The 26502-nt window shown below is 38.9% G+C and overlaps 1 protein-coding gene across 2 annotated transcripts in view; it reads left to right on the forward strand.

The window, feature by feature from the left end:
• macrod2 (mono-ADP ribosylhydrolase 2) overlaps nt 1-26502 on the forward strand; it is a 392696-nt gene that overhangs the window by 3296 nt on the left and 362898 nt on the right. For both annotated transcript variants that reach the window (XM_035663177.1, XM_035663179.1), the window contains exons 2-3: nt 8164-8268; nt 9814-9927. In XM_035663177.1, coding sequence (XP_035519070.1) covers nt 8164-8268; nt 9814-9927 — 219 coding nt within the window. The remainder of the gene's footprint in view (nt 1-8163; nt 8269-9813; nt 9928-26502) is intronic.

The following is a 26502-nucleotide window of genomic DNA, read 5'->3' on the forward strand; positions in this document are numbered from 1 at the left end:
GATTTGAGTTTGGTGTTTTGAGCTGGACGGACTCACTGAGAATGACCTGTCAATCACAAGGTAGCCACGCCCTAAAGCATACCCTGCTTTATGATCTATTTTACTCTAAATGGGACCATCATTTACTAAATGTGTCAACATCATGCTGTACGGAAGAAGAATGAAACTAGAGACTGAGAACATACACTCATTAGGAAACTGTTTAGACTGTATGCTATTGTTTTTTATTGCAGCCAATTGCACTCCCCCTGCTGGGCTTTACACTGAATGCAGGTTTTAGACACTTACAAGTGCTTCCCTTCACAGACCCTGAAGCTCTGTCCATTATATATACTGTCAATGATCCAACCTGAAGCTAATTAAAAATGTTTGAGAACCCGACCAATTAAATAAATCATAAATTTAAACATTCATTCGAGGTTATACATTTATCAGTAGCACACCAGTAAAAGCACACTGCATCTACTTTATGACGTAATTATATTGTAATACAGACAGAAATTGGTTAAAAAAACGTTTCCTGAATAACACTTTTAATGCTGCTTTCTTGTACTTCTTGTTTGGCTGCCCCTAGTGGCAACAGAAAGTAACTACCAAAACAGTTGTGACTTTTGGTCTTGGTTATTAGTTTCAAATGGATACCATCATTCACCAAAAACATGATCAAGTTCAATGTTTTAGTGCACATTACTATATATAGTTAGTTTTTTTGTAGTTCTCGTTCTGCAGTCAAGTTACTCTTTCAAAATAAAGCTTGCGTATGTACTGTATGTAAGTTGAAATAAGTCAGCGCTGACTTTCGGTTTCAAACGTGACTCAAACAACAGTGTCCTGGGTGTAAGTCCTGTGTTTGTTTGACCCTTCCCAGCAGGAACTTCCATGCCTAAATTTAAATGTGTGCAGAACAGCAGCTGTTTCTGGGCTTCTAATGGCACTGAAAAACAAGCATTTTAATGAATGAGCACTTTTCCCACTCTACTGGGTTGGTTTTCAAGATACTTAACTTAAAAAGTTATTGGCTCTCAACCCTTTCTTGATGTGCCATTTTTCTTTCTTTTCCTTCCCCCGATGTTGTGGCACTGCATACATTATTGTTATCATCAGAATTAATGCCAAGAATCTCTTAGGGTGTAGAATTTGTTTTTGCTTTCATCTAAAATAAGGTAAAAACACCTATAAAACTACAAACCACAGTTCCACCACATGAAGGTGTGGTATGGTAAGTTTGTATTTTTAAATAAATAACCACAAAGAAGCCAAATACAGTCCTGCCCACCTAAAAGTCTGACTAATTATAAATAACTGATTTCTGTCTCATTCCACAGTGGGAGAATGCTGACATTTAGGTTTTTCATTTTTAATAGGAAAGAAATATAGTGTTACACATGGACACTAATGGCTGAATCTTTTTGAACAACACACATGAATTAAATTAGCTCCAGATTTTGACCATCAATGCTTCTGGCCAGCTCTGTCTGATTTGGCGGCTGCTGCTCTCCTGTTGGTGACAGTCACAAAAGCTTCCTCCTCGAAATAGCAACAGAAACACTGTCCTGATTTAATTTTCAGCCCTTGTTCTATTACTGGCACGGGTATCAGCAGCCATTAAGCTTTTTAGCTTTGGTAATTTACTATTTTTGGAGGCACAGAGACACGCTGGTGTCCACAGGCAACAGACGATTTGACTAATGTGGTGGCAGACAGACAGAAGCTCAGTAAAATCAGCGGAATCAAAAGGTGTTAGGTGTTTAGATTATTCTGCCGTCATTTCCCTGCTGCTCTCTTTGACATCTCTGGACATCAGTTTTAGCTAATGTCTCTTTCAGACATTTGAAAAAAAGGATTACTTAAATTTTTACCACTCAGTCTCTCTGTGTTCGTACAATTCAAACTGGAAATCTGCCTTATTGGCATGAACATAATGAGGTCCAGCATTGCCAAAGTAGGTTTACAGTGTTCACTATTTTGCTTTGTTGTTAGGTCCTAGCTTAAACCAATGGTGTCTAAAACAGTGCAACAATTAATCCTACCAAAAAGGCTATAGTGTTCAGTTTAATATATATATTGTCAGCTGCTGTTTCCAAGGTCAAAGGTTAAAGGTTAAAGGTGCTGTCTACTTTCAGACTAGCTGTCACACTACAGCACCAGCATCTTAGGCCAAAAAAAACGACAGCAATACGTCCCTCCAGACTCCATTGACAAAAATGAAAAAAAAATGGACAACTCATTTTACTTTGCAAATCATAAAACACACTTAATTCAAACTTCAAAAATAAAATAAAACTCGCCAGCTTCCAACAACAATCACTAGCTCTGGTTTGGTTTGAAATAAAGCCTTAATATACTGAGTTAGTTGAGAAAATAGCCGCGAAAGCCGGTTTGGCTGCCATATAACATTAGCTACCGATACACTAAAAGATAAATGTTGTTTTTTAGTGTCTGACAACATTATGTTATGAAAAGGATCCCTAGAGACAGACCTTTTTGTTTAACCAGAAAGAGCAACAGTAATATTGGTATAATTTGCCAGTACACAAAAACAAAATAAAACTCACCAAAACTGTCTTTGTTAGTCTTTCACTGTTCCAACAATGACCAAAGCTGGTTTGGTGGAAATAAATCCTAAATTCATCAACGTAGATGAGAAAAACTGTCGCTCTTTTCAAAGCCAACTAACTAAGCACTAACATGCACGTGGCCAGACTGGGTATGTAAACAAAGCACAGACTACAACAGAGCCAGAGGGGGTTTGACGTCATTCTCTGCTCAAGATAACGTGACTCCACAAAATCTTTACATAGCAAATATTTGTTTGCTGCTATATTAATGTATATATGTCCAGTTTTGGACTGAATGTCTGTTGAGTTCCTGGAATTTGATTTTGGTGATTTTTCTGGTCTTTTTACGGACTGCAGTGTAGCAGGAAGTGTTGTCTCTACCTCTTTTTGTTGTCTGTTTCTTGTGGGATGCCAGGTGAGTGTATTGCATTTAGTTTGTGTGGTTCTTGTTTGATTTTTGGACACTGGCTGGGCAGAGGTAATCTGCCTACAGTACGTGTGATCTGTCTGTCTTCGTCGTTCGTCCTCCCTCTTTTACCATTCCTTTATCTCTTTATTTATTTACATCCTGCCTTTTGCGGTTCTGTCTTCACTACTCAAACTCATCCATCTAGTTTTCTTCAGTCATTTTTAACCACATTCCGTATCTCCACCACCAGTGCGTCACCTTTCTTTTACCTTTGCTATCTCTCAGTACTTCATAATCACCCCCTCTCTCCCTCCCTCTCTTGCTCTCTCTCTCTTTCTCTCTGGCTGCTCTGGGATCCAGATCATTGCTGCTGTCTTCTGTTGAAGGCGCGTGTGGTAAAAATTTAGCTTACATCAAAGGAAGGTCTGTCCCTGAAACGGAGACCAGGGGCAAACCTTGGAAACAGATTTTTCTTGTCGCTGTGATTTTAATGGATACTTCTCAAATCTTCAGGAGGCAAAATTGAAAGAAAAAGAAGCGAAGCACGCAGAAGTGGGCAGAAAGTGGATATACAGCATTGTGTTTTGTGACTTCTCTGGTACCAAATTGTTCTGCAAGTTTCCACAGGCTCGGACAACGTCCTTCTCTTTGTGGTTTTGAGATTTCTGTCTTTGCAAGATTGCCTGTAGATGTCTTTTTTAGGAGAGACAGAGCGATATAGGCAGAGGGACAGAGGAGTGAGTGTAGTGTGGGACATGAAGAGCCGCCAGTGAGCTGGCAAATGGCTGCACAAGCTGAGTCCTGTACAGAGGAGGATGCAGGATGTTTCCTTCCATCCTGACTCTTTGTAGTACAGTTACCTGCAGACCATAGGGCAAGTGTGCATGTTTAAGGGTTTTGAATGTGTTTTTTTTTCCTTTGGTTGACTAAACTTAACCTCTCTGATCAGCATGTGTATAAAGTGTCTGAAAACATCGGGGGCTGGCAGGCTGGTGGTCTTTATTATTATGGGGTCTTCTCAATCATGAGACTCTTCTGTAGCAGATTCTCCTGTATTGTGCGTCAGTTCGAATCCTCTCGCCTTCCACCATGTGCCCCATGGGTGTTTCGCCTTTAAGGGGTCTCATGAAACGGGGTTCCTGCCAAGCCCCTGGTCTTATTGTCCTCTGTCAGACTGCCTGGATGGGGTGGCTGATTCTGGGATGCATCGCCGCATCCCCATCGGGCAGGTCGCTGAACTCCGCCAGCGCCACCAGACCCCAGGTGGGGGCATCATACGCTCACCCCGAGCAGCATCGCCTGCGTGTGACGAGGCAGCGCTCCTCTCCGCCCATCTCCATATACAGGTCTCCAGCATCACTGAAGGGTGGTCATGGTGAGTGGCAAAACCTTCAGGTGGTATTCAGCCTTCTGTTCCAGTTAATAATCATCCAAGTGTCTGTGTTCCAGTTACCTGCTGTTTCCTGTCAAATTGAGTGAGAATTTGTTGGAGAATTGTAAACAGGAACTCTCATCTTGTCTTTCTTTTGCCAGCTTCATCTTCGATTAGTGCCTCAGTCTTAATTATGTCTAATTGTGCAGAGTCTTCTAAAAGACTGCTGTATATACCATCAGGGAACTGAAGAGGTGTATGGATTTATTGAGAGGTAGATGAGATGTCAGAAGGTCTCAGCAGGAGTGTATTCTCTGAAGCCAAGGTCTGGGCTTACTTTCTGAAGGAAGGGAACTGGATGTAATATTAGAATAGCTGCATTATATCTATTAACTCAAAACACTGTGTGCACTAGTCAGAGTTGTGCTAATTAGGTTGATTACTGCGTAAGGTTGACAAAAAATAGTCATTTTGTGCATTTTCTTAATCACTACACACTCCTGACAAAATGTCAGACGCATCCTGGTCTCACTCCCAAGTCGTCAATTACCGTTGCTTGGGCAGTGGCCCTCTGCTTCAAAGTATGATGCTGTAGGTATCTGTCTCACATTATTTGTCGACATGCCTGCTTTCAAAGTCAGGTGACGTAGTTTAAAGAGTGAGAAATTCTGCATATAGAGGAGGTGGAGTAGATGGATGTCTCAAACAAACACAGGATTTTTACCCTGTTGGTGCCCTGTGTGAAGCTAAAAGTAAACATAAAGTAACATATGCACTTACATTACATAAATTACATCTTATTCATGTACTTAGTTTCGTCAGGTAGGTAAATGTAAATATAAATCCAAGACAGTTAAATCGCATTAGGAGGGTGCTATCTACTTTTAGTCTTGCTTGTTTAATGTCCTACGTCACTTGCATCCGTAGCTGTATCAGGATGTGAAGATGCACAACGGTACTTAAAATCGGAGGTGTGGCAGCTTTTTGGCTTCTTTAAGTCAGAAAATGAAAAAGGTAAGAAGATAACAGAAAGACATTATGAGAGATATGAGGCTTTTTCTGTAGTTAACAGTATTATGTTTTCAGTTTCAATTTTACAAAAAAGAAATATACATTATTTTGCATAGTTTACCCTACCTCAGAAATAAAAAGGATTATTTAATTTGATGCAAAAAAGTAATAAAACTATAATATTTAGCAGATTTTTTCAGTCCTAATTTGTCTTCAATCTCATTTTGTTAAAAAATTGTAAAAAAAATCATATTGTGAACCGATTAAGAATTGCATCAAATCGTTAGTTAAGTGTTATGTTACATCGTTACATGTATCGTTACAGGTAACGTAATTTACAATCTTTTCCCAAAACTAACCAAACACAGAGTGTTTCACAACTTTAACCATGCATGCTTTTTTTTAAATTTTGCATATTTAGTCTGCGGAAGTTGGACATTTATTGTTGCAAACTTGACTTCGGTGCCCCACATAGATGAAAAAATGATGCTAGAAGATACCTACAGCGTCATATTCAGAAGCAGTGGACCACTGACCAAGCAGCAGTATTTGACGAGTTGGGAGTGGGAACGTGTTGTCAGACGTAATGAATTTACTCACCAAAGTCTATATATATATATATAATAGTTTTTTATTGTGTGGTGAAATAAGAACAATGACTGAATGGATGGCTGCCTGCAATCTGAGGAATATATAGTAGTAGTTGTTGTTCATTATTGGGCTTGTTACTCAAAAAAAAATAATTTATTACTCATTAGTCATTACTCTTTTCAAAAGTAATATTATTAATAGCACAACTAGCAGTCTTTTCTCTGCAGTCTATGAATCCTCAAGTTACAGGCTAGATGAAAACTGACGCAATCTTTTAAACAACTTCGTTCATTTAGAGACATAGTAAATTATTCTTTACCTGGGGGTCGCCTGTGACAGGTATTTTCCTAAGGACCTGTCTGCAAGACGGAGTCAAACATTTGATCCACCACCTACAAGCTTCATTCGTTTTTTGTCTCTTGTAGCTGTCAATGATTAACATCCCGTTTTGCTTGTTAAAATCAAAGGAATGGAATTTTCCAGCTGCTAAATGTAAGTGTTTGCATCTTCCAGACTAGCTTCCTCCAGAATTAATAAATGGATCTGTAGGGGGGTGTTGTAACTAGGTTTTTTTGAGGGGGAGGTAACTGTAATATTATTATTGGAATTTATCAGTAATTAGTTACACTACTAGTTACTCGGGCAAATAATATTATTACTAGTAATGTGTTACTGCCAACACTGTATTTAATCTTGTTTATTTTGTCATGCACCTACAAGTGCTCGCAGCCCACATGAACACTTAATACCAAAAATGCAATAATAACATATACTCTTATAGTAAGTAAGTAAGTAAAGTTTATTTATAAAGCACATTTAAACACAGCTATCACTGACCAAAGTGCTGTACAGAATAAGAAAAATAATAAAAAGTCAGCATTCAATAATAATAAATAAAACAAATTTGGAAAATAAACAAATGTGAAAAAATACATGATGTTAAACACAAACAGGACAGAACCTACAACACAGACACACAAGGACACAAGAAATAAGGAGATTAGGGACTAGGAACAGCTAATGAATAGAGGTGGAGTTTTTAATCTAGATTTAAAGGTGAGAATGGAGGTGCGTGTCTAATATCTGAGGTAACTGGTTCCAAGTCGGGGAGCAGCCACAGCAAAGGCCTATTTTGTTTAAGTCGTGACTGTGGCACATGTAGAAGTCCTTTGCTAGAGGACCTAAGGGACCTGGTGCTGAATGGGGTTGGAGAAGGTCAGTCAATGTAAGCAGGGGCTGCCCATTTAAAGCCTTAAAAACAATGAGTAAAACTTTAAACTGATTCTAAAATGAATGGGCCGCCATGCAAGGAAGCAAGACAGGGGTGATATGTTCACGTTCTTTGTACCAGTCAACAGTCTTGTGCTGCATTTTGAACCAACTGCAGACGCGTTAGTGAAGACAGGGGGAGGCAGGTAGAGGGAATTGCAGTAGTCCAGGCGTGATGTAATGAGGCATGATAATTTTTCCAGGTCATTATAAGATAAAAATGATTTGAGGTGGGAGACAATTGTTAACTGATAAAAACTGTTTTTAACAACAGAGCTTATCTGTTTGTCAAGACAGAGCCCTGAGTCAAGTATGACCCCAAAATTTCTGGATGAGATTTTAACATACGGGGTGAGGTGAGCTAGTTTGCGGCGACCGTGCTTATGGATTTGGGAGACCAAAGATAATGACTTCTGTTTTATCACTGTTTAACTGGAGATAGTTATTTGACATCCAGTTTTAATATCTTCAAGACAGTCCAGGAGAGACTGTACAGAGTCAGTGGATTTTAGTGGGGGTACATTGTGAGTCATCTGCAATATAAATGAAAAGAGATATTATACTTTTAATGATGTCACCAAGGGGAAGCATGTATAGGCAGAAAAGCACTGGGCCCAAAATGCACCCCTGAAGGACCCGCAGGAGACAGGAGCAGTGGATGAAGAAACCGTGATCAATGGACACAGAGAATGTCCTGTGTGTCAATCGAAGAAAGACTTGCGACTGCTGCTGAGCACTATGGGTTGTGGTCAGCTAAAGTAAAGGTAGAGAAACAGTTTGGGATGAGATTTCGAAACAGATCATTCAATTAATGGAGGTTAATGTGAAAAGGTTGTTGCTTTCACTGGGAATTAATGTTACACCTGTTATCACCTGTCTGTGTCAGTTTATGTCCCTCTTTTTTTTATCCCTTTTTATTCTTCAATAGAATTCATGGCTACTTTCTTCCACAGATAGACTGCTCCGTCTAGATCGGGAGGAGAGACGCAAGGAGTATCGTCGACAAGACTTTATATGCCTGGACAAGATTCCGACCTGGAGAGAGGAAAATATCAAATGTAAGGGACAGATTATTGTTTGAGATGAATGTCTTTTTAAGTTGGGTATGGCTGATAAACTGACACATTATGGCAGTGTTTACGCAGCCCAGCCGAAACATTATTGTAATTTAGTGTTTTGCCTGTTCTTGTGCATTTTAGCCACACTTTTATTCGTTTGAAAACATAGAGAAAGCACCATTATTCAGCACATATGTGCTTTACATGAATTTGTCAGTATGCTGGTGCTTGCATGATATTGGTAATGTTCTCCTAAAGTTGCAGCTAGGTTATACTGTATTTTATTTTTTTTTCTTTATATTTCAAACCCGAAATTGTGATGGTGAACTTTGACAGTAAGTTTTTGACAGTAAGCACGTTTGAACAGGATTTTTCAGGAAGTAACACCCATTGCAAGAAAAGAAGACCTTAACCACAACCATACATGTATCAGCACAGAGCGTTTATTGTTGATACAGGTCTGTTCTTGAAAACAATAATCTAACCTCATTTAGGTTCTAAATACTGGATTGCATATTATCAAGTAGCAGTATGTTTTTGACTTAAAATTCTGCACAATGTTCCTATAAGAATACAACTGTTTTGGTATGATATAAAAAAGATTAAAGTTACTAATAAGAGCAATAATTGAAAGACAGATGTAAGGTTGTTAGTATAGTTGGCTTAACATGCAATATGAGTACTCAAACTAACGCAGAGATAACAGACTACAACTGATGTTCAGTGAAGTGAGGTAAATGAAAACTTGTTCAGGAGTGCTTGGTGATGTGCGCATATATGCTGTAGTGTTTCTCTCTTCATTAAATTAAACAAGGTATAATAACTTTTTATAGCACTTCGGGGGCCCTTAGTTGATGTATTTTCCTCAAGAACCAAAATAAACAGAACTGCTGATTCACAGCTCCTTGCTTATTATTTCTTAGCTCAAAAGAGGAAGTTCTTACAGGAAGTATACTCTACAAATGACCGTGGCAACATTTGTCTGGCGTGTAATCCAGAGGTCATACTTCATAAGAAATGTTACTAGGGCTGCTTGATTATAGTAAAAACATAAACATGATTATTTTGGTCAATATTCAGATGATTATTATTTAACATAATTACTCATTCACTTTTTAAACATCATTAAACTTAAAGAAAACTTGAAACCAAAATGTTTCCAAACTGTTGGTGTTTCTAAACACATAACACGAGTGTCATAGTGAAACAGAAATCGGCAGCCCTACCACACATTATATCACACCTTTTTTTTTTTTTTTACTATAGGAAAGAAGGAAGATATACAAATGCTGAGTTTGCAAATTTAGAATTCAAATTCACAATGTCCATGTAAAAATTATCTAGTCTTGATAGTACAGTAAGTACAGTATTGTCTACTTTTTCTTTGAATTTCTTTACATTTCTTTGAAGTATTGCTGTTTGGGAAACTGGAATAATTGATATATAATAATCATAGTTATCACATTTAACTGAAGATTTGTCTTTTCAAGTACATTTAACAATCATTTAAGTGTGTACTTATTAAGTTGATTTTTTTTATTTCAGCCGATGACAAAGACGAAGGGAAGGAGCTGACAGGCGGAGGAGGGCTGAATGATAAAGTATCTCTCTACAAGGGAGATATTACTGTCTTGGAGGTGGATGCCATCGTCAATGCTGGTAAGGATCTGCCCTTTGACCTTTGGGAGCTGTTGGATGGCGTCTGCTGCTCAAGGCAACTCAGCTGTGAAATTGTCCTTGGCTGCCCTCTACTGTTAAAATTAAGAAAGTGCTGGTTCTTAGGGTATTGCACAAGAGATGAGTGTGATTGAGGCAAATGTTAAACTGGTCATTTCCTTTCATTGATCTGACTACCCAGGCTGAAATAGTGACTTTTTATATTATGTTCTGACCTTTTCTTACTTCACTTTTAAGATTAAATTCTTCTCTTTCTCATACCCTGTGCCAGTAAAGGACAAACTTAAAGATGGAATACATGTTGATTTGGTTGAAAAGTATAATAATCTCATGTGTGTGCTGTAATAATCAGTGGTCACATATCAAAAATGCTGCTGTTGGGGAGAAAACGTGGTAAAGATTTGTTACAGTGAGGAAAAGAGAGGGTGAGCCGAAATGCCCTTTTCAGAGAATTCCGCTGCTGTTATGTAATTTTCTGCAGTCGCAACCTACACACGTAGTCAGGGGTGCTAAAAGATTGCTTTACCTGTTGCTTCTGCTGCTGATGCTCTGGACCGTTTGGCAGCTATAGCACACCATAGCAGTATAGCAGCAGCATACTGTGTACACATATATATGTGCTACTTTGGCTTTCTGCCGTTGTGTTTCATAACTTTTCCTTCCTTCTGCAGTATTTGCACACACACACACACACACACACACACACACACACACACACACACACACATGCACACACACAGACACACCACAACACACACAGTCTACTAAGCAGTGTGCATCTTGTGTGAAATTAATACTCTAATTTATGCAAGATTAATAAATGTGAAAAACACACTGCTCTGTTGGATAAGGCTAATGAATTTAATCTATTATGTAAATACCCATCCTGATGAGGGTAAGGTGACATGACATTCTGAATCATTGTCAGCATCATGTAAAAGACAAAGTTGCGGTTTAGTACACTTAACAGACACCTGAAACACACCTAAATGTCATGGCAATTGTCTTGCTTTATCAACATTTTGACCTTTTACAAATGTAGCACTTCTTGTGGTTATTATACAATTCAAGTAGTTTGTTGTTTGTCCTGAGTTTTGTGATGACTGCTACATGTCTGAATTGCATTATTGCATGTTATTTACACATATTTAAGCTTATTACAGATAAAGATTAAGTTTTTATGGTAAGAGTCAGTGAGACCACATACTGGTGTTATAGTGTTTATTCCTGTTATATTTTGACACACATAAAACCCTCTTTTTGTTGCCAGTCGAAGTCGTTTACAGTCAATCTTAAAACAATCAAGGTTAAGGCGGTGGATAAGGTGAGCAGTTCTTTTAAGTGACTAGAGAAATAGGGGGTATGAGAATAGAAATTAGCTTCTGGAGGGGAGTTTCAACTGTTGAATACCATTGTAGCAAAGGCAGGCAGTTTACTTCAGCAGTTAATGCTGCCAGACGTCTAGGCTCTGACTGAGCTACATGTTGGCCAGGAGGCAATTCATTTTGTTTAGCAGGCTGTCAGGGGGTCTGAAAGGTTGAAGGAATTGCTGAAGCCTTTTTTTTTATATAATTTTCACAAGGTCTCAGCAGTTGTCCTAGTGCTACTCTATTCATACTGCAGGACCAGTTGTGGTTGGACTGATAAGAACATATAGTGGTGGACTTTGTTGTCCTGCTCTGCTCAGCAACAGTAGTATGCTGTGAATGTAAATTTCAAGGTTCCAGGGCTGTTTTTTTGTTGTTTTTTTGTAATTGTTAACAAAAGACTTGCCTTTGTGTTCTTTAAATAATGATTGCAAACTATGTATTAGTTGAATAGACAGGACATGCTCTGGCTATAGTGGCTGTTGTCCAAATTTTAGTGAGTAACACCGTTCTAAGCATGTGAACAAACATTACGGATGTTGAGCAACGTACCTTGATAAGATCTTTGGATAGTTTGTTCAACTTCTTGCCTTTCATCTATTCACTGCTTCCAATCTCTACCCTGCAGTACTTCCATTTTCTCATGCTGTTTTTCATTTAGGCTTGGCACCAGTAGACTGCTGTCTTTAAAGTGTGGGACTTTGAGCACTGTAACAGAATTAGTCTGAAGGTTAATAAACTGTCCCAATGTCTTTTTCTCATGAGTCAAACATGAAGTGCAGGGATGCTAATTATGCAAATTGTACTTAAATGTGAAGTTTGGTGTGTAAAACGTATGGAAACATGAAGGAAGGAATTAATTTTTCGCTCTTTACATATTTAAGCTACTTATTGAACCCTTTTGTGTGTTCAGTAGACATGAACTGAGGAACAACCACACGAGCAGGTTGTCCGTATAAGCCCGTGCTGGCCTGCAGTACCTGCTTGCAGACTGCTAGGGCCTGCAGTTGAACTAAAAACAATTCAGTATAATGATATAAAATTGATACCGTAATGTCAGACAGAATATTGAAATTTTAGTCATTATATTTTATGACACCGCTTAACTGTTGATTACTTCTATTTAAGACTACATCAGCATCATGGTGCATGAGCCCATGAGCTACACTGCATTACATGTAGCTCACTTCAAAATGAGGTGAGTAAAGCGGCAGTGTTTCTAGCCTATTTGCAGCTGACATGTTGTTTTTATTTATATCATAATATTTGAATATATTTTATAAGCCAAAGGCACATTGAACATTTGTGCAACAATGTTTTGCCATGACAGCAGCAATATGTGGGTTGCAAAGGAGAAATGTCTGTAATTTCAGGGAACACAGGCCAGCTTGGTACAGCTATTATGGTGGCTGCCTATAGCTTTTAGAGGGTGTCAAGTTGCTTTATGTCCTCCATTAAAGTTTAATTATTAGGCTCATTAAGTTTTTAATTCTTCCTTAATTCTGTTTGGCTGGAGGTTGGACAGGAGGTGCTCAAACTGTCACCTGGGTGAGGGCCTGGGGAGAGCGGGACAGGAGGGGCTATGGTGACAATTGGTAAACTGCAGGTGTGGATGGCAGGATGACCCTATCATGACAAGGTAGGTTGGGCTGCAGCATCCAGCCCCAGCAGATGGCTGGGGTGAGGTTGCTCTTTAGAATGAGCCTGTATTGGTTTGCCACCCCTCTGCATAAAATATCATTAGACGCATACTCATGCTCACCGTTACCCTCTTCCAACTGTTTTTAAGGGATGAAAGTGACAGGGAGGAATATGACTGACACGCCCCTCAATGGTGAATCTAATGTTCTTACTCGGCACACTGTCTAGATTGACTTTTAGGTGTAAACACTGTCCCAGGTATTGATTGCCTGAGTATGGAAGACTTTCTGCCCATATTCTTGTGTGGGTTGCATTTTTCTCGCTGTATAATAGTAGTAAAATGTTCAGTATGCAAATGACAATACAGTGTTGTTCTGTGAATTTGATACATACCTAACAATTTCCCTGATTCCCTCTAGTAGCTCAGATCTTTGGCATCTATCTTTGGATTGGTGTCAGACAATGATAGATTGCAAAAGGAGACTATCACAGTTAATCAAGGCGTGTTTCATAGAAAATTGCCAGGTTCACTAAAAGTTGAAAGGACACTCAAACTGTGTTTTAAATTTAATGCATGTCATTACTGTTGCTTTTATGTGGCAAACACAAGATAATGTCTTCCATTTTTCTCCTTGTCTTTGTGCATGGAGTTCATATGAGTGTCACCATCCCTCTCAGACCAGAATGAGGTCGTAAAGATAGTGGTGCAAAGTGGAGAGGACTTCTCTTATCATGATGACTGTGGTAATTATGCACAGGGGTTGACTCCTAATCCATTACTCGCTGTAAACCTTTCCCATCTTTCTGTATTAGATCATTTCTTACAGGAGCCAATTTAGTGTGCACAGGGAATCTGGTTTTGAACGCTATAAAGAAGCTGAAGGGGTTGGGATGATGTGTGAAAGGCAATTGGTATTCAGTTGTATAGAGCTGCTCGTACTGCAGTCATCACAGGTTGGATGAGAGCGGTGACCCTCAAAGGGCAGAATACTATGATCCTGGGGAGATTTACTTTTCTACGTTTTTTTTATTTATTTATTTTTTATATGCAGTTGATTCAGCCATTGTTTGCCTTTGGGGTTGCTTGGCACACATTGTTTATCTTAATGGTCATTCATGCATTATGTACTGCACAGAAGGCTACATGCCCTGGTCTATACTGGATAGAATACAATATTATTCTGTGGTCAGGGAAAAGTAATGTAGAGGTGCAAATGTTTTGTGGGTAATGTCACTCATCAAGATTTGGATTGAATTTTAAACAATTGATGGACTATCCCATGTGTTATTCTAGGTGGGAATTGCAGAAAACAAAATTGGATTATATTTATTTCTGCTGCAACACTGCTACAATAACTTATTTGACATTATATAGATTGCTCTGAGGTCAAATTTGAGTAAGAAGAACAAATGAAAGATAACTGTGCACAGTTTGAATCATCATTATACACAGCTACAAGGAAAAGCAAAAAAAAACACAAACAAAAAACTGAGCTACATATTATTTGCAAGCTGGTAGATTTGAATTGAAGGATGTAAACTAATTTTGTGTCTCTGGTCGTTACTTACTTTAAAGGGTGAGGGAAGTATATAGTGGTTGGGGTTCATCCTTTTCTGCTTATTGAAAACCTCAATAGTTGTGGCAGCAGAGCAACAGTGCAGGATAATGGTGTGTAATGTCCAGAGAATATTATATGCTTCTCTGAGTCACAAGCCTTAATGGAGAGCACTGCCTTATTTATTAGGGAATGACTCTCTGAGTGCACTGGTAATATTTTAGCCTGAAAAGCAGAAGGCTTTCCAGAATGAAAAGTAGATGTGGCATTTTATTCTCTCGCTGAGCTCTTGGTCTATAGACAGAATCTAAACAGACTTTTCATTGTCATGCTTCCCAACTTTAGGGTCTTTTGAAAGGTCTAGTTGTAGTATATGACAACATATTCTCCTTTTCTGCGTTGTGAAAGATGAATAATCTCTTGTGAAATGTATTTGCTGTCCAAATCCGTATTTTACTGCATCTGTCTAAAATGTTGTTGGGACATTGCATTACTGTGGGGGACATTTTTTGTAGCTGTTACTGTATAGGTTGTCTCAAAAGTACAGTCACAAAGACCAACACCAGACTTTGGGATGAGATGCCAAAGAAGGGTGTCAAATGTACTTTTTACTTTTCCATTCCCCTTAGTGATTGATAAAGCCTATGGCTTTCGGTTCTGCTTCCTACTGTTTGGGGATCTTGTCAATGTAGACTCTTCATTAGATTTTCTGTCAGGCCACGGATGTGCTGCACAACACACTCAGCCCCTGGAGAGTCTGGCTCGCCGGATTTATCTGTCTCTCTGCAGATTCACACCCTGTGCCATAACCTCCCTGAGCGCCATGCTCCCAGCAATATGACTGCACTTCAGGGTCTATCACTTTCTCTGTTCTCTCTTTCACTCTGCTGTCAGTTGCATATACATGCAAGTACATAATGACATTTACACACAGATGCACAGTACATTAGAAACCATGGCAGAGGACTGGTAACTTCTTGAGCAAACTTGTGATTGTTGCACTGTCACACCAAGAATGAAAATCAATGCCCCTGGCTGAGAGAACTTGCTGCTCTGTTGAACAGTGAAATGACTCTGGTGAGTGGGTTGCATTGGGTCCTTGCACTAAAAGGTCCAGTTAATCGTATCAGCTCTGAGAGAGATACAGCACAAGGACAGGGTTTTCCCTGTCATCAGGGTGTAAATGTGAACTGAGGTGACAAACCAGCTTGTGAGTTCCCCTTCTTCCGATTTCAGCTCGTTTTTTCTCAACCCAGTGTCCAGATTGTGAACAGCCTTGCAGCCTGCCTCAGTATTTGGTCACTGTCAAGTTACGTTGTTTACCTAATCTCCGTGGCCTACAAGGTGCCAACATGGCCAGATAGAAATAACTTTTCACGAGGTGTGGCTAATAGAAAGTAATCATGGGAATCTGTGCTGTCAGTGTGTATCCGGCTGGCACTTAGAGAAATGTCTCCCATTGCTTGGACTGCTAATGGTGTATGACCATATTGAGTGTTTGGTAGAGTAAGCCTCCCTTTCCTTCCCAGTCACACATTCTGTGACCGAGCCCACACCTTCTTCTCCCTCTCTAACACAAATACTCACTTGAAAACACAAACCACACACACATGCCGACACAAAGTGATGTTAAGGCCATGAAACTGACTGTCTATGGAGCCACTGCTCACAAAGATGCCCGTCATTCAGGTCAGGTCCTCACTTGTCCCCCTGTGGACAGAAAACTTAAGTCGTTGCTGTCAAGGTCGGAAAGTCGCTGTTTGTATCCCTGTTTTTCTTCTCCTCCTCTCGCCTCTGTTCCACTACACCCCTCCCTGTCCTGAAACAAACATTTCAGAACACCCTGCCTTATGCTGCACACCAGATCTCATCCATCAGGCCTGTTAGTAATTGAGGGGGTATTCAGATGGGGAAAGAGTCTCTCACCACCTTCTTTCTCTCTCCCTTTGTCACACACAAATGAGGTGAGGATCTTTGTTAATGGTAATGGAACTAAATAGTGGAAAACAAATCTGCGTTATTTCTGTTTAGTGAAGAAAAGTTTTGTGGTTTTAGTGTATAGTAATAGTGTATTAGTATAGCAAAACAATCCTATTTACTTTTTTTGAAAAACAAATCAAGATCATGGTTTCTGAGTAGAGAGGACACTTGGTGGTGGTTGCAAAATGACTGACACATCTGGAGGTCTGCTTTTGCATGTGTTTGTGTGTGGACAGGGTACAACTCTCTAAAACAGATAAATAATATGTTTTGTTGCAGTATAAAGCAGGTAACGCTTTCATTTAACGGGTAACATAGCAGGCAGACCAACAGTTGAATGGATCATTTGCTCATAAAGCTTATGTGTGTAGACCTGTAGGGGGCACTGTTGCTCCACCTAAGTATTTCTGACATCTTTGATAGCAGAGTGAGTTTGAGAAGTGGGATGACTGGGCTGGTTCTGCATTTCAGATGGATAAATCTTTTTTCTGCTTCCCCTTCACAGATGTTTCTTTAGAGCTTTTTGAAATAGCAACAGGATATTCCAAGGTATCTTACAGATTTTCAACATCTGCTTCTCAAATAAATCTCCTGGAAAATGTCCAGTATTGTTCTGATTTTGCACAATTTTGGAGCAAAATTTAAAGGAGGGGTTGTGAAATTTGGAGTTTGAGATGTTACACAATATAAGCATCAAAGAAGTGAGACTGTGGCAGTGTACTTCTTTTGTAGCTGTGCTGGAGATATGGAGATCCAGCATATGTGAGTTTGTGTAGTTGAATGCACAAAAGAAGGGAGTGAGTTCTTTTTATCTGTAAGAGAATGTGCGGAGATGCTGTGTGAGACTAGGTCTTTACTGACGGACTGAAGCACAGGTAAAAGGAGAGAGAGGGGGGGAAATCAACTTCTGACTGCTGACTGTTTCTCTGCACAATCCCCAGGCATTGTTCCCTGCATGCTCGTCAGCAGGCGATTCACTGGTCTTCACAATGCCACTCTTTGAACACCACTTAATTTTTCTGTGCTTTTGCTCCCCAAATGTTTTCCTCTGTCCGCTCATTTTAGTTTCAGTTTGTTTCAGTTCATCTCAAGTCCCACGAATACTGTAAACCTTTGCAAAAACAAACAAATGCAAGCCATGTACACAGAGAGCCCGGAAAAGTGTGCACCGTAGCAGAAATACTGATGAGCTACTTGGTTACAGGCCTGCAGTGGCAAGGTTTTCTGTAATGACTTCCTATGTATAATGGATAGGTAATGGTAATGGCATAGGTAATGAACAACATAATGTTACAAGTAAGTAAAGGAATAGAAAGCACACATTTGCGCGAAGGTATTTTCTTTGAGGGATGTATACATTTCTTTCACCAGACACTCCATTTGATAATTTAATTCCTTAGCTTTACATTTCCCATTTCTTCAGAAGGGATGCAGTGGTTAAAATAAATTCATGGTATCCAGAATATGTAGTCGTGTTGTAGCAGAAATAAATATAATCCAGTGCAGTGTTACTGTGACTAAGTCTCTGTCAAAATTCCACCAAGAACATCAGCGCTTAATGGAGATATGAAATTGTGTCCTCCCCAATATTCCTCTGTTTGCTAAACAGAAAAATCACTCCATATAAGAGGGCCTCCAAGCAACTGAAATGAAAGACTGTGATGTTTGCTGAGTAGCTTTAAATGCGAATACAATTCCTATAACCCAGGGCAATTCATTCAATATTTGTGAGCATGTACAAGTTTCTCTCAAAGCTGAGGAACCAGGGGCCATGTTCATAAAAGCAGCTCTCAACTGGTCGTTTTGAATGCATTTTAAAATAACTGATGTTTCTCTCCTAGTTTTAAAAGTTTTTCTTAAGAGTAATTCTCAAAGGAATGTAGAGCTGTTACATTTCCCATCTTTCTATCAAGTCCTTCTAAGGAGAAGGTTTGCTTCAAGCTAAGATAATTTAAGTGGAGATGACACTGCACTCCTAAACTACAAAATATTTCTCTCAAAGAATGTTAGCTGGAAGCGAGCATGTACCTAACATTTCAGCAGTGTAACAGTCATGATACTAAGAAGCCTTCAGTTGATGTGGTTAACTGGAGAGAATCATGCCAATGTTAGTATTTAGTTTCTCAAATATAAGATTAATCAGTCTCCTACATCTAAATTAAGCAAAATGTTCAGTTGGCAACAATATTTTCTTCTATCATTTTTAGATTTAATTAAGGAATTTTAACAGCTCAGTTTTCATTTAAAGTATTATCTTTTTTGTTACATGTAATTTTGTTTATTAAACTGTAAGGGCATAGTTAGTCACAGTCATTACAAATGCACAGAGATGGAGAATAGGTTATCAGCTGCATGCCACCTGCAGGCTGACTCATATCAGTTTATTAGTCTATTTTATGCTTGTTATAGGCAGATATGCGCACAATGAATGGTTACCTTAAAAATCTGCATGGATGAACTAAAACCTCACATACAGAATTAGAAAAAGGGTAAAATTAAAACTTTATATAACCCACTAGCACTATTATTTGTACTGCCACCTACTAGTACTAACATTTCTAGTAGCATTTGTTGTTTGTCTTCTTGGATTTTTTTTTTAATTTCAGTACTTTACTCACCTAATCTTACAGGTAATCCATTAAAGAAATTCAGTGAGAAACAGGTTAGACCTTTTCTTCAGAATATAATTTATTTATATAAAGCACTTGGATATATATATCATTTTCAATATATGTCTTAAAATATAACCTTGCATTATATTAAGAACCACAAAAAATTATATATGTAATATTTGTATTTCTTATTAAGTTTATCTTCATCACAATTCTGCTTTGCCTGTGAAACATAGTGGCTGCATTTTTTTAAACATTTCAATATTTTTGAGCCTCCTAAAAGTTAGACTATTTTTAAGAGGACCTTTTGGAATAAACATTAAACTGAACATAGTGTAGGTGTCTGCTGCTTGATGCATATGTTGTCAGACAGCCATCAGCAATCTGTTAAAATGTGAAGGCCATTGTGCTGGAGAAGTCTACAGACTCAGAATATTTTTAGACTGTTTATACCCAAATTGTGTTTTATGGCAGCACTAGCAGTACCGAACCAGAAATCACACACATTATCCGCGAAAATCACCCTAAGGTACTATCAGAAAGACCTTTTCCATCTTCTATAATGAACCGAGTTCATAACAACAGCAGCTTCTCCTAGATTAAAACAAATAAGGTATAAATTCAAAACAGCATAACTTTTCAAACCTTGCAAAAACACAATAAATGTGAGAAGAAAAGTTGTTTTAATGCTTTTTGGGAAACAATCAGCTAGTTGACAGTGACAAAAAGCTCCTAACTGTAATGGCCCTGACCTTAAAGAACACTGCTGAATGCTCACTAATAGAAATTAGACTGTCCCGAGGAAAATGCTGACAGTGAGTGGTTTTTATACGTACATGTATACGGGAACTAAACGATTCTTGATCTTATCATGTCTTGTGAAGTTCCACATTTCTGGCAGAGATTCAGATGACTTACACAAATAGAAAAGCAGTGTTACTTTCTCTGTGTCACAGCACTTTGTATTGTCTTTACATAACTCCGAAACACACAATAACACACATGTTATGGTGTTGACAAAGTGGTGTGATACAACGTGTCATTGTGATGACCTAACCTGTGATGATGTCTTAATTGAAAACCCTCTATCTATTGTACAGTCATAATGAAAAGACTGTCTCTGCAAATGCACTGAACTCCAGCAGTCAGCAGCAGCTCTCAGGGGCTACGTGGCTGCACAGTTGTTGCCCTCATGTATGGTAATGAAGCACTGACTGGACGTCCTGATGAAATGGATTTCCCTTCTGTTGACACAAGTGATTGTGTGGTTACTGTAGGGCTTAGGGAATGTGGACTCATTATAGACAAAGACCTTCGTTCAGCGGAATGGTAATAGAAATGAGGCTAGGTTCTGTTGGCTATGATGAACGTTAAGCTTTATGTGAAATGTCTGGGAGATATGAGTCTATTAGGCATGATGGAGTTATTATTTTGAAAGGTCTTACAGCTTACAAGCCAGTGTTTGATGTAACTACCCTGCAAACAATGGGTACTAATGAACTCCATCAGTTTTCCAAAAGCAGAACCCATTTGGGCTCATTTATGACAAAATGATCTCAACACTGTATATTGCAGACTTAGTAAGAAGATACTGTATACTGAAGGATTTTATTTCTTCAGTTTGTAATTTAAGACGGTTATTAAAGCATCGAGCCATTGTGTATTGAGAATTTTCAGTCAGACGCTTGACATTTCATACTGTGTAACAAACTCCCCAGAAGAACAAAGTGATTTTAGGTTGACCCAAGAAGTTATATCAGATTTTATTTGCATAACAAGGTTATGCTGTATGGGAAGGAATTTGAGGTAAGAGGAGGACAAGGGGAGACTGAAAAGAGAACGCTTATGCCTTGAGTGCCAGTGAGTGAAGAGGTGGTTAATGCAGCAGGGTTCAGAAGGTTGCTTATATAGAGTCGTTATAGACAAGCTGATGATTTGTTGTGATGTTCAGGGGGAGAGCAGTGAGACCTGACTTGGAGGTAGTGCGACCTCGAACAAACTGCATTTGTTTAACCCCGCTCAGCTGTGGAGCTATAATGGGATGATGGCTTCTGCCATTAGCATGATGAAATGGACAAATAAGTGACTTTAGTGAAACCCACTCAAGTAAGGGGCTGCAATTTGATTGGCCTTTGATGCTTGAGTTGGCTATAGAAACAATTTAATCTCTTTAATAGAATCTTAGAATCCCCCCGCCCCCATTCCCCCACCCCCAATACACAAACAAAGCAGATTAAGGTTCTCAATAAGGTGAAGACTACACAGTCTTTGTGATGGAACAGAATTCCCAATACTGTGGGTGGCATTGAGGTTTTTGTCTGCCGTGTGTATACACAGTCGAGAAACACTGAACCAAAGCTCTAGTTCTGTTTAATTGTACTTATCTTGCTTCATTCAGTTTATTTAAATCAACCCCACAGGGACAACAATTGCGCATAATGTATGGAGAGAATGATAGATATATGGGTAGCATGAAAGATGGATAGAACGATAGAACAGCAAAATGCCCAAAACGTGCACTAGATTTAATCACAGATAAATTAAGGCATATTACCTTGTCTGCAGCGTGGTCTCTGTACTAAAAGCTAAATCTAGGTTACCGCATTATTGTGTTGTGCTTCAGCATGATGGTGAAGCTAATTATATCTCGAGTGGCTGAAACTGTTGTAAATAGTCGGCTCCTAAGCAGCTTCCACACAGTCCTGTCTTTGATATGAGCACTAAGGAAGCAATCTGTCATCCTCTTTTTCTTGCGTCTTCTGCCATTAGAAGGTGTTGATTGATTTGGAGGAACATAAATTGCTGTAGATGAATGTAGAAGAGGGGAAAAGTAGAGTAAAGGAGAATATCTTGTGTTTCTGATCTGACTTTTTATTTGTCATGGGTTGTGCCACTTAGACAAACATGAAGACAAGGTGCTGAGACACTGTATATTAATAGGTATACTTTGAAAGGCTGCCAGGTGAAGGGGAAGAATCGGAAGGAAGAGAGATAGGAGGAAGTTATGACAGGCAGGAGCCTTGGAGGAAGATGTTGTGTACTCTCAGCAGATTTAATTTCCCATGTTTCCCCGGATAATCAGCCAGCACATGGCCATCCTCCAGCCACCACAGTCCCCCAGGGGCTGTGCCGTGTTGTTGATGAAACACATCACATTACAGTTGATATAGGTCTGTTTTTCATGTTGTAGTGGGTGTCTTGACAAGTAGCGAAAACGACTTAGCTCACTACTGTATGACTGTAGGGCTTGGAAAACTTTTGGCCTGTAGACACAATTACCCCTTTAATTAGCCCTTTTAATCACAGGATATCTGTTCAGAATATGAATCCAAATGGACACAAAGCGAGAGCACAGATATTGCTGGCTAATACGTACATTTTGCTTTCTAATTAAAGGGGGGGGGGGATTACTGCCCCCATTGCGCAAAAAGCATTGGTTGTATGTGTTTATGTATTCAATTACACATAAGTATATCTGCAAGTTAGTATGATTTGTGATCAACAGAAGTAGCCCCAGTGATCGTTACATCAGCTGCCTATATTTCTAGCTTTTAAAGCTTACTGTCTAGCCAATAACAAAAATTCACTGACATTTTAAGACCCTTTTTCACTGTTTTTTTTTATAGCACATCAGTGGAGGGCATAAGTGATCTACTGGCATCAGTCGTGGCTAAAAGCCTTGTTGTCAAACCTAAAAAGAAAATGACAAAGCAGTATTATTATTTTAGCATTTAACGTCAGGATATAGGCTGTTGCCTCTTCAGTAAACATTTTATTGAATCTCTGCTCAATGAGCTTCCTTGCTTTTCTCTGCTGTTTTTAGAGTGTGACTCTATTGTTTATTTCTATTATAGACAACTGTAGCTCAAGGGATTTGCAGGGTTGAGAGGGTGACAAATGGGCTCCTGTATAAAAGGATGGAATTAATTATAAAAATTGCATTCATTGTCTAATTGTTCATTGATCATCTTTTGAATGGAAGACTTCAGAGTGAGTGCAACTAATTTTAATTTTGGATAGGTACAATAAGATACAGTTATTGCTGGCAGTCCACATTTATAGCTGTTGAGCATGAACATTTAACCAGTCACACAGTTAGTCATCAGTGCATCCACAATTCACACTGCAACAGTATATTTTCACTGAGCCTACAAAACAACTCATCACAGTGTTGCCTGGGAGAGTGTATCATAACCCTTGGAGCACAATTTCATGTATTCATAGCAGAAAAGAAATTGCTTCCCCTCTCCCCCTTCCCCTCTTTAAAACATATTATATTTAACTAATGACTGTAGTCTCTGTTAATCTCACTAACTGTCATTTCACTGTACTTTCTGAATTTCTTGTGAATTGCAAATTTAATATAACTGCTGAAATAAAACAAATCACAGGGCAAAACATGCTACCTTGTCTTGTGGAAGCAAACACATTTTTTAGAGCTTACCATCTGATGCAAGGCGTTGCACATAGTTACAGAGCAGGTAAACATTTAAGAAGGTATATCAAACTTGACTGCCCTTTGAGCATGAATATTGCAAAATACTAACTCTGACATCTTCCCTCCTTCTCTTGCTTTCATATCCTTCTTGAGGTGGTCCCTCTTACACAAAGAACTACTCATTGCATACTGAAAGTCTCTCCAACACAAAAGGCAAGTGTGTGTGTGTGTGTGGTGTGTGTGTTGTGTGTTGTGTGTGTTGTGTGTGTGTGTGTGGTGTGTGTGTGTGTGTGTGTGTGGTGTTGTGTGTGTGTGTGTTGGTGTGTGTGTGTGTGTGTGTGTGTGTGGTGTGTGTGTGTGTGTGTGTGGGTGTGTGTGTGTGTGGTGTGAGTTGGAAAATCAGTACCATGTATCATCATATATAGGTAACTTAAGTCATGGATATATTAAGACTATAAATGGGAAACTGACTCCAACAGAATAGCACTGCAAAAGTGCTAATATCTCACTATTACTGTTGTATTTGATTGAATAATATCCAGAGGCACTTCTAATATCATGACCACTAATGCATGTAAATGGTTGTGGACAAACTCTTCTCAATATAATGCATTGCAGTATAACAGCACTGCTAACTATATGCATGGAAAACCAACCATAGACTTCAATCAATCTGACATACTGTCAACATAAACTGACCATCAAGGTTTTACTGCTTGGCTATTTTATCGGATTGCATTACACTGTTTAAGATTTACCTGTTTAAGTACTGTAGTAACTCAGCTTATATACCACATTCTTTACTCAGCTTCATCGCCTCTGGGTAACATTGTCTAGAATGGCTGAACACATAAATCACACAATATTTAATTTCACTGCAGAATTGTCAAGGTGAAGTGGCAGAAGTAATGTGTGATAATTATTTTTGTAGGTGTGTTTTACATTTCACGGTAACACTAGTATGCTCACGGAGTAAAGTCCTGATAAGAGCTACACAGTGATTTCCATTTAGAAGACAACTCAATTAACTGTGGGCCAATTAATGCTGCCTGTGCTGTGAAGTTTAGTGAAGAGGCATGTCAGCACAGGCCAGCAGGATGGAAGGAGAAGTAGAAGGTCAGGCGGTATTTTCATTGATGATTCTGGCCCCCTGCGAGGCTTCACCCATTCACTGTTTGTAAGCTGGATGTGTTAAAAGGGGTATATAAAATAGAGCAATATTTGACTTGAAAAAGACAGAGTGGGGTCAAAATGTCTGCGATACATACAAATAATTATTGCTTAGTGTGTAGTTAAACTCTACAATAAAATCTACCACAATCTATCAACAGCACCTGATTTTTGGGGTACATTGAGAGCAAAAGTGCTTCTATTTCCATTAAATGTATCAGTCAACCGTTAAGGCACACATGTGATGCGCTGTAAGATCGAGTCGGCTATAGAATAGAATAGAAATAGAATCATTTAAAGCTGGGTGAGGCATAAAGGAAAGATGGAGAAAATAACATAACTTATAAACAAACACCATGTCTTTTACCATTAATAAATTGTAACTTTACCTGTATGCTTTGTGTCTGAAGAAGCTGGATTTCAGTTTGCCCGAGGCAGCTGCTCACTTAAAGACAACTCTTGTGTCAGATTCTGTTTTGGGATTTGCAAGTATGAAAAAGCTGAGAATTGGATTTTGTGTCTTGGGACAGAACAACTTTTTGGCATTTTGCTGATCTTGTAAATTCTTAATAAAAAAATACCCCTTGCTGTAAGAAGTTAAGTTTGACTGACAGGGGGGCTATCCCCCAATTGAGAGGCTAGGCTTTAGGTACCTTAAACTCTGTCTGTATGATAAAGTAAACCTGAAGTGGCCAAAAGACAACAGTCGGAGTTATAAGGCAAGTTGAGGCTGTCAGCTGGGAGACAATTGATATGATTCAAAACAATGAGTTAAGTCCACTGTCCCTTTTGTGTGTGCAAATCAGTACAGACTAAATTCAAAATGGGAAAGAAAGTTAGAGTTGTGGGACGCTGGCGCCGTCACTTAGGAACAGATATTGTAATACTTGCTGTTAGCCATAATAAGCCCATTTTAATTCATTTTTTAAATTCTAAATGTCTTGGAACAGACTTTCTCTCCTGAAGAAGCAAGCTATAAACAAACAAATAAATTGTGTCCAACAGAGAGAGGGCAAAATGATGTTTACCCATCCTCAGACAATTTGGCTCTCCAAAACGAAGTTTTTATGTCGTTGTCTTGTTAGACTCGTGCAAGTTGGCATCAAATCGTCAATCGTTTGTTTAGCGGAGTTCTCTCAAGCTGTGCAAACACACCCAGTGCCACTTTGTAGTAGCGACCAGGGAGATCTTGTGTTTGTCCCAAAAATCCATGTGTGTATGTTTTAGGTTTGGAAGTGTTAAGAAGCCAAGTAAAGCATCGTGGCATGAGGAATGCATCGCCTCCCTCTGAGAGCTTCATTATGGTAAACTAGGTTTAGGCTTTTACTCTAAACACCAGCTGGCATCTCAATCACAACCGTCTGCTGTGGTATGTCAACATATTTAGATGTTAACACTTGACTATGACAGTTTCTTTCCTGTTTTGAGTATGAATGTAATTAGCTTTACAGGTATTTTTAATTAGCATTTTGAGAAATTATAGTTTTGTATACTGTTGTATGGTTAGTTTATTAGCTTTACATGAATATGTTAGGAGATGTAGTCAATGTCAGCAGAACATGGACAAGGATGAGTAATTGTTTATTTCTGTACAACTTTGTCCGATGAGTTACTATTGAATTTCCTCAAACCTTCATATAGCACCGTTGACTATATTGACAATATTACTGATGTTGTTAATGCCTGAATCTGCTCAATTACTCGGGCATTGTGAAGGCAATTATCTTGTGTGTCATAGAGAGCAATGCATAGCATAATCCAATTTCACTTGATATCCCTCATTTATTCATGAC

The sequence above is a fragment of the Morone saxatilis genome, unplaced genomic scaffold (genome assembly GCF_004916995.1).
Source record: "Morone saxatilis isolate NCDOM2014 unplaced genomic scaffold, NCSU_SB_2.0 Contig19, whole genome shotgun sequence".
Classification (NCBI taxonomy): domain Eukaryota; kingdom Metazoa; phylum Chordata; class Actinopteri; family Moronidae; genus Morone; species Morone saxatilis.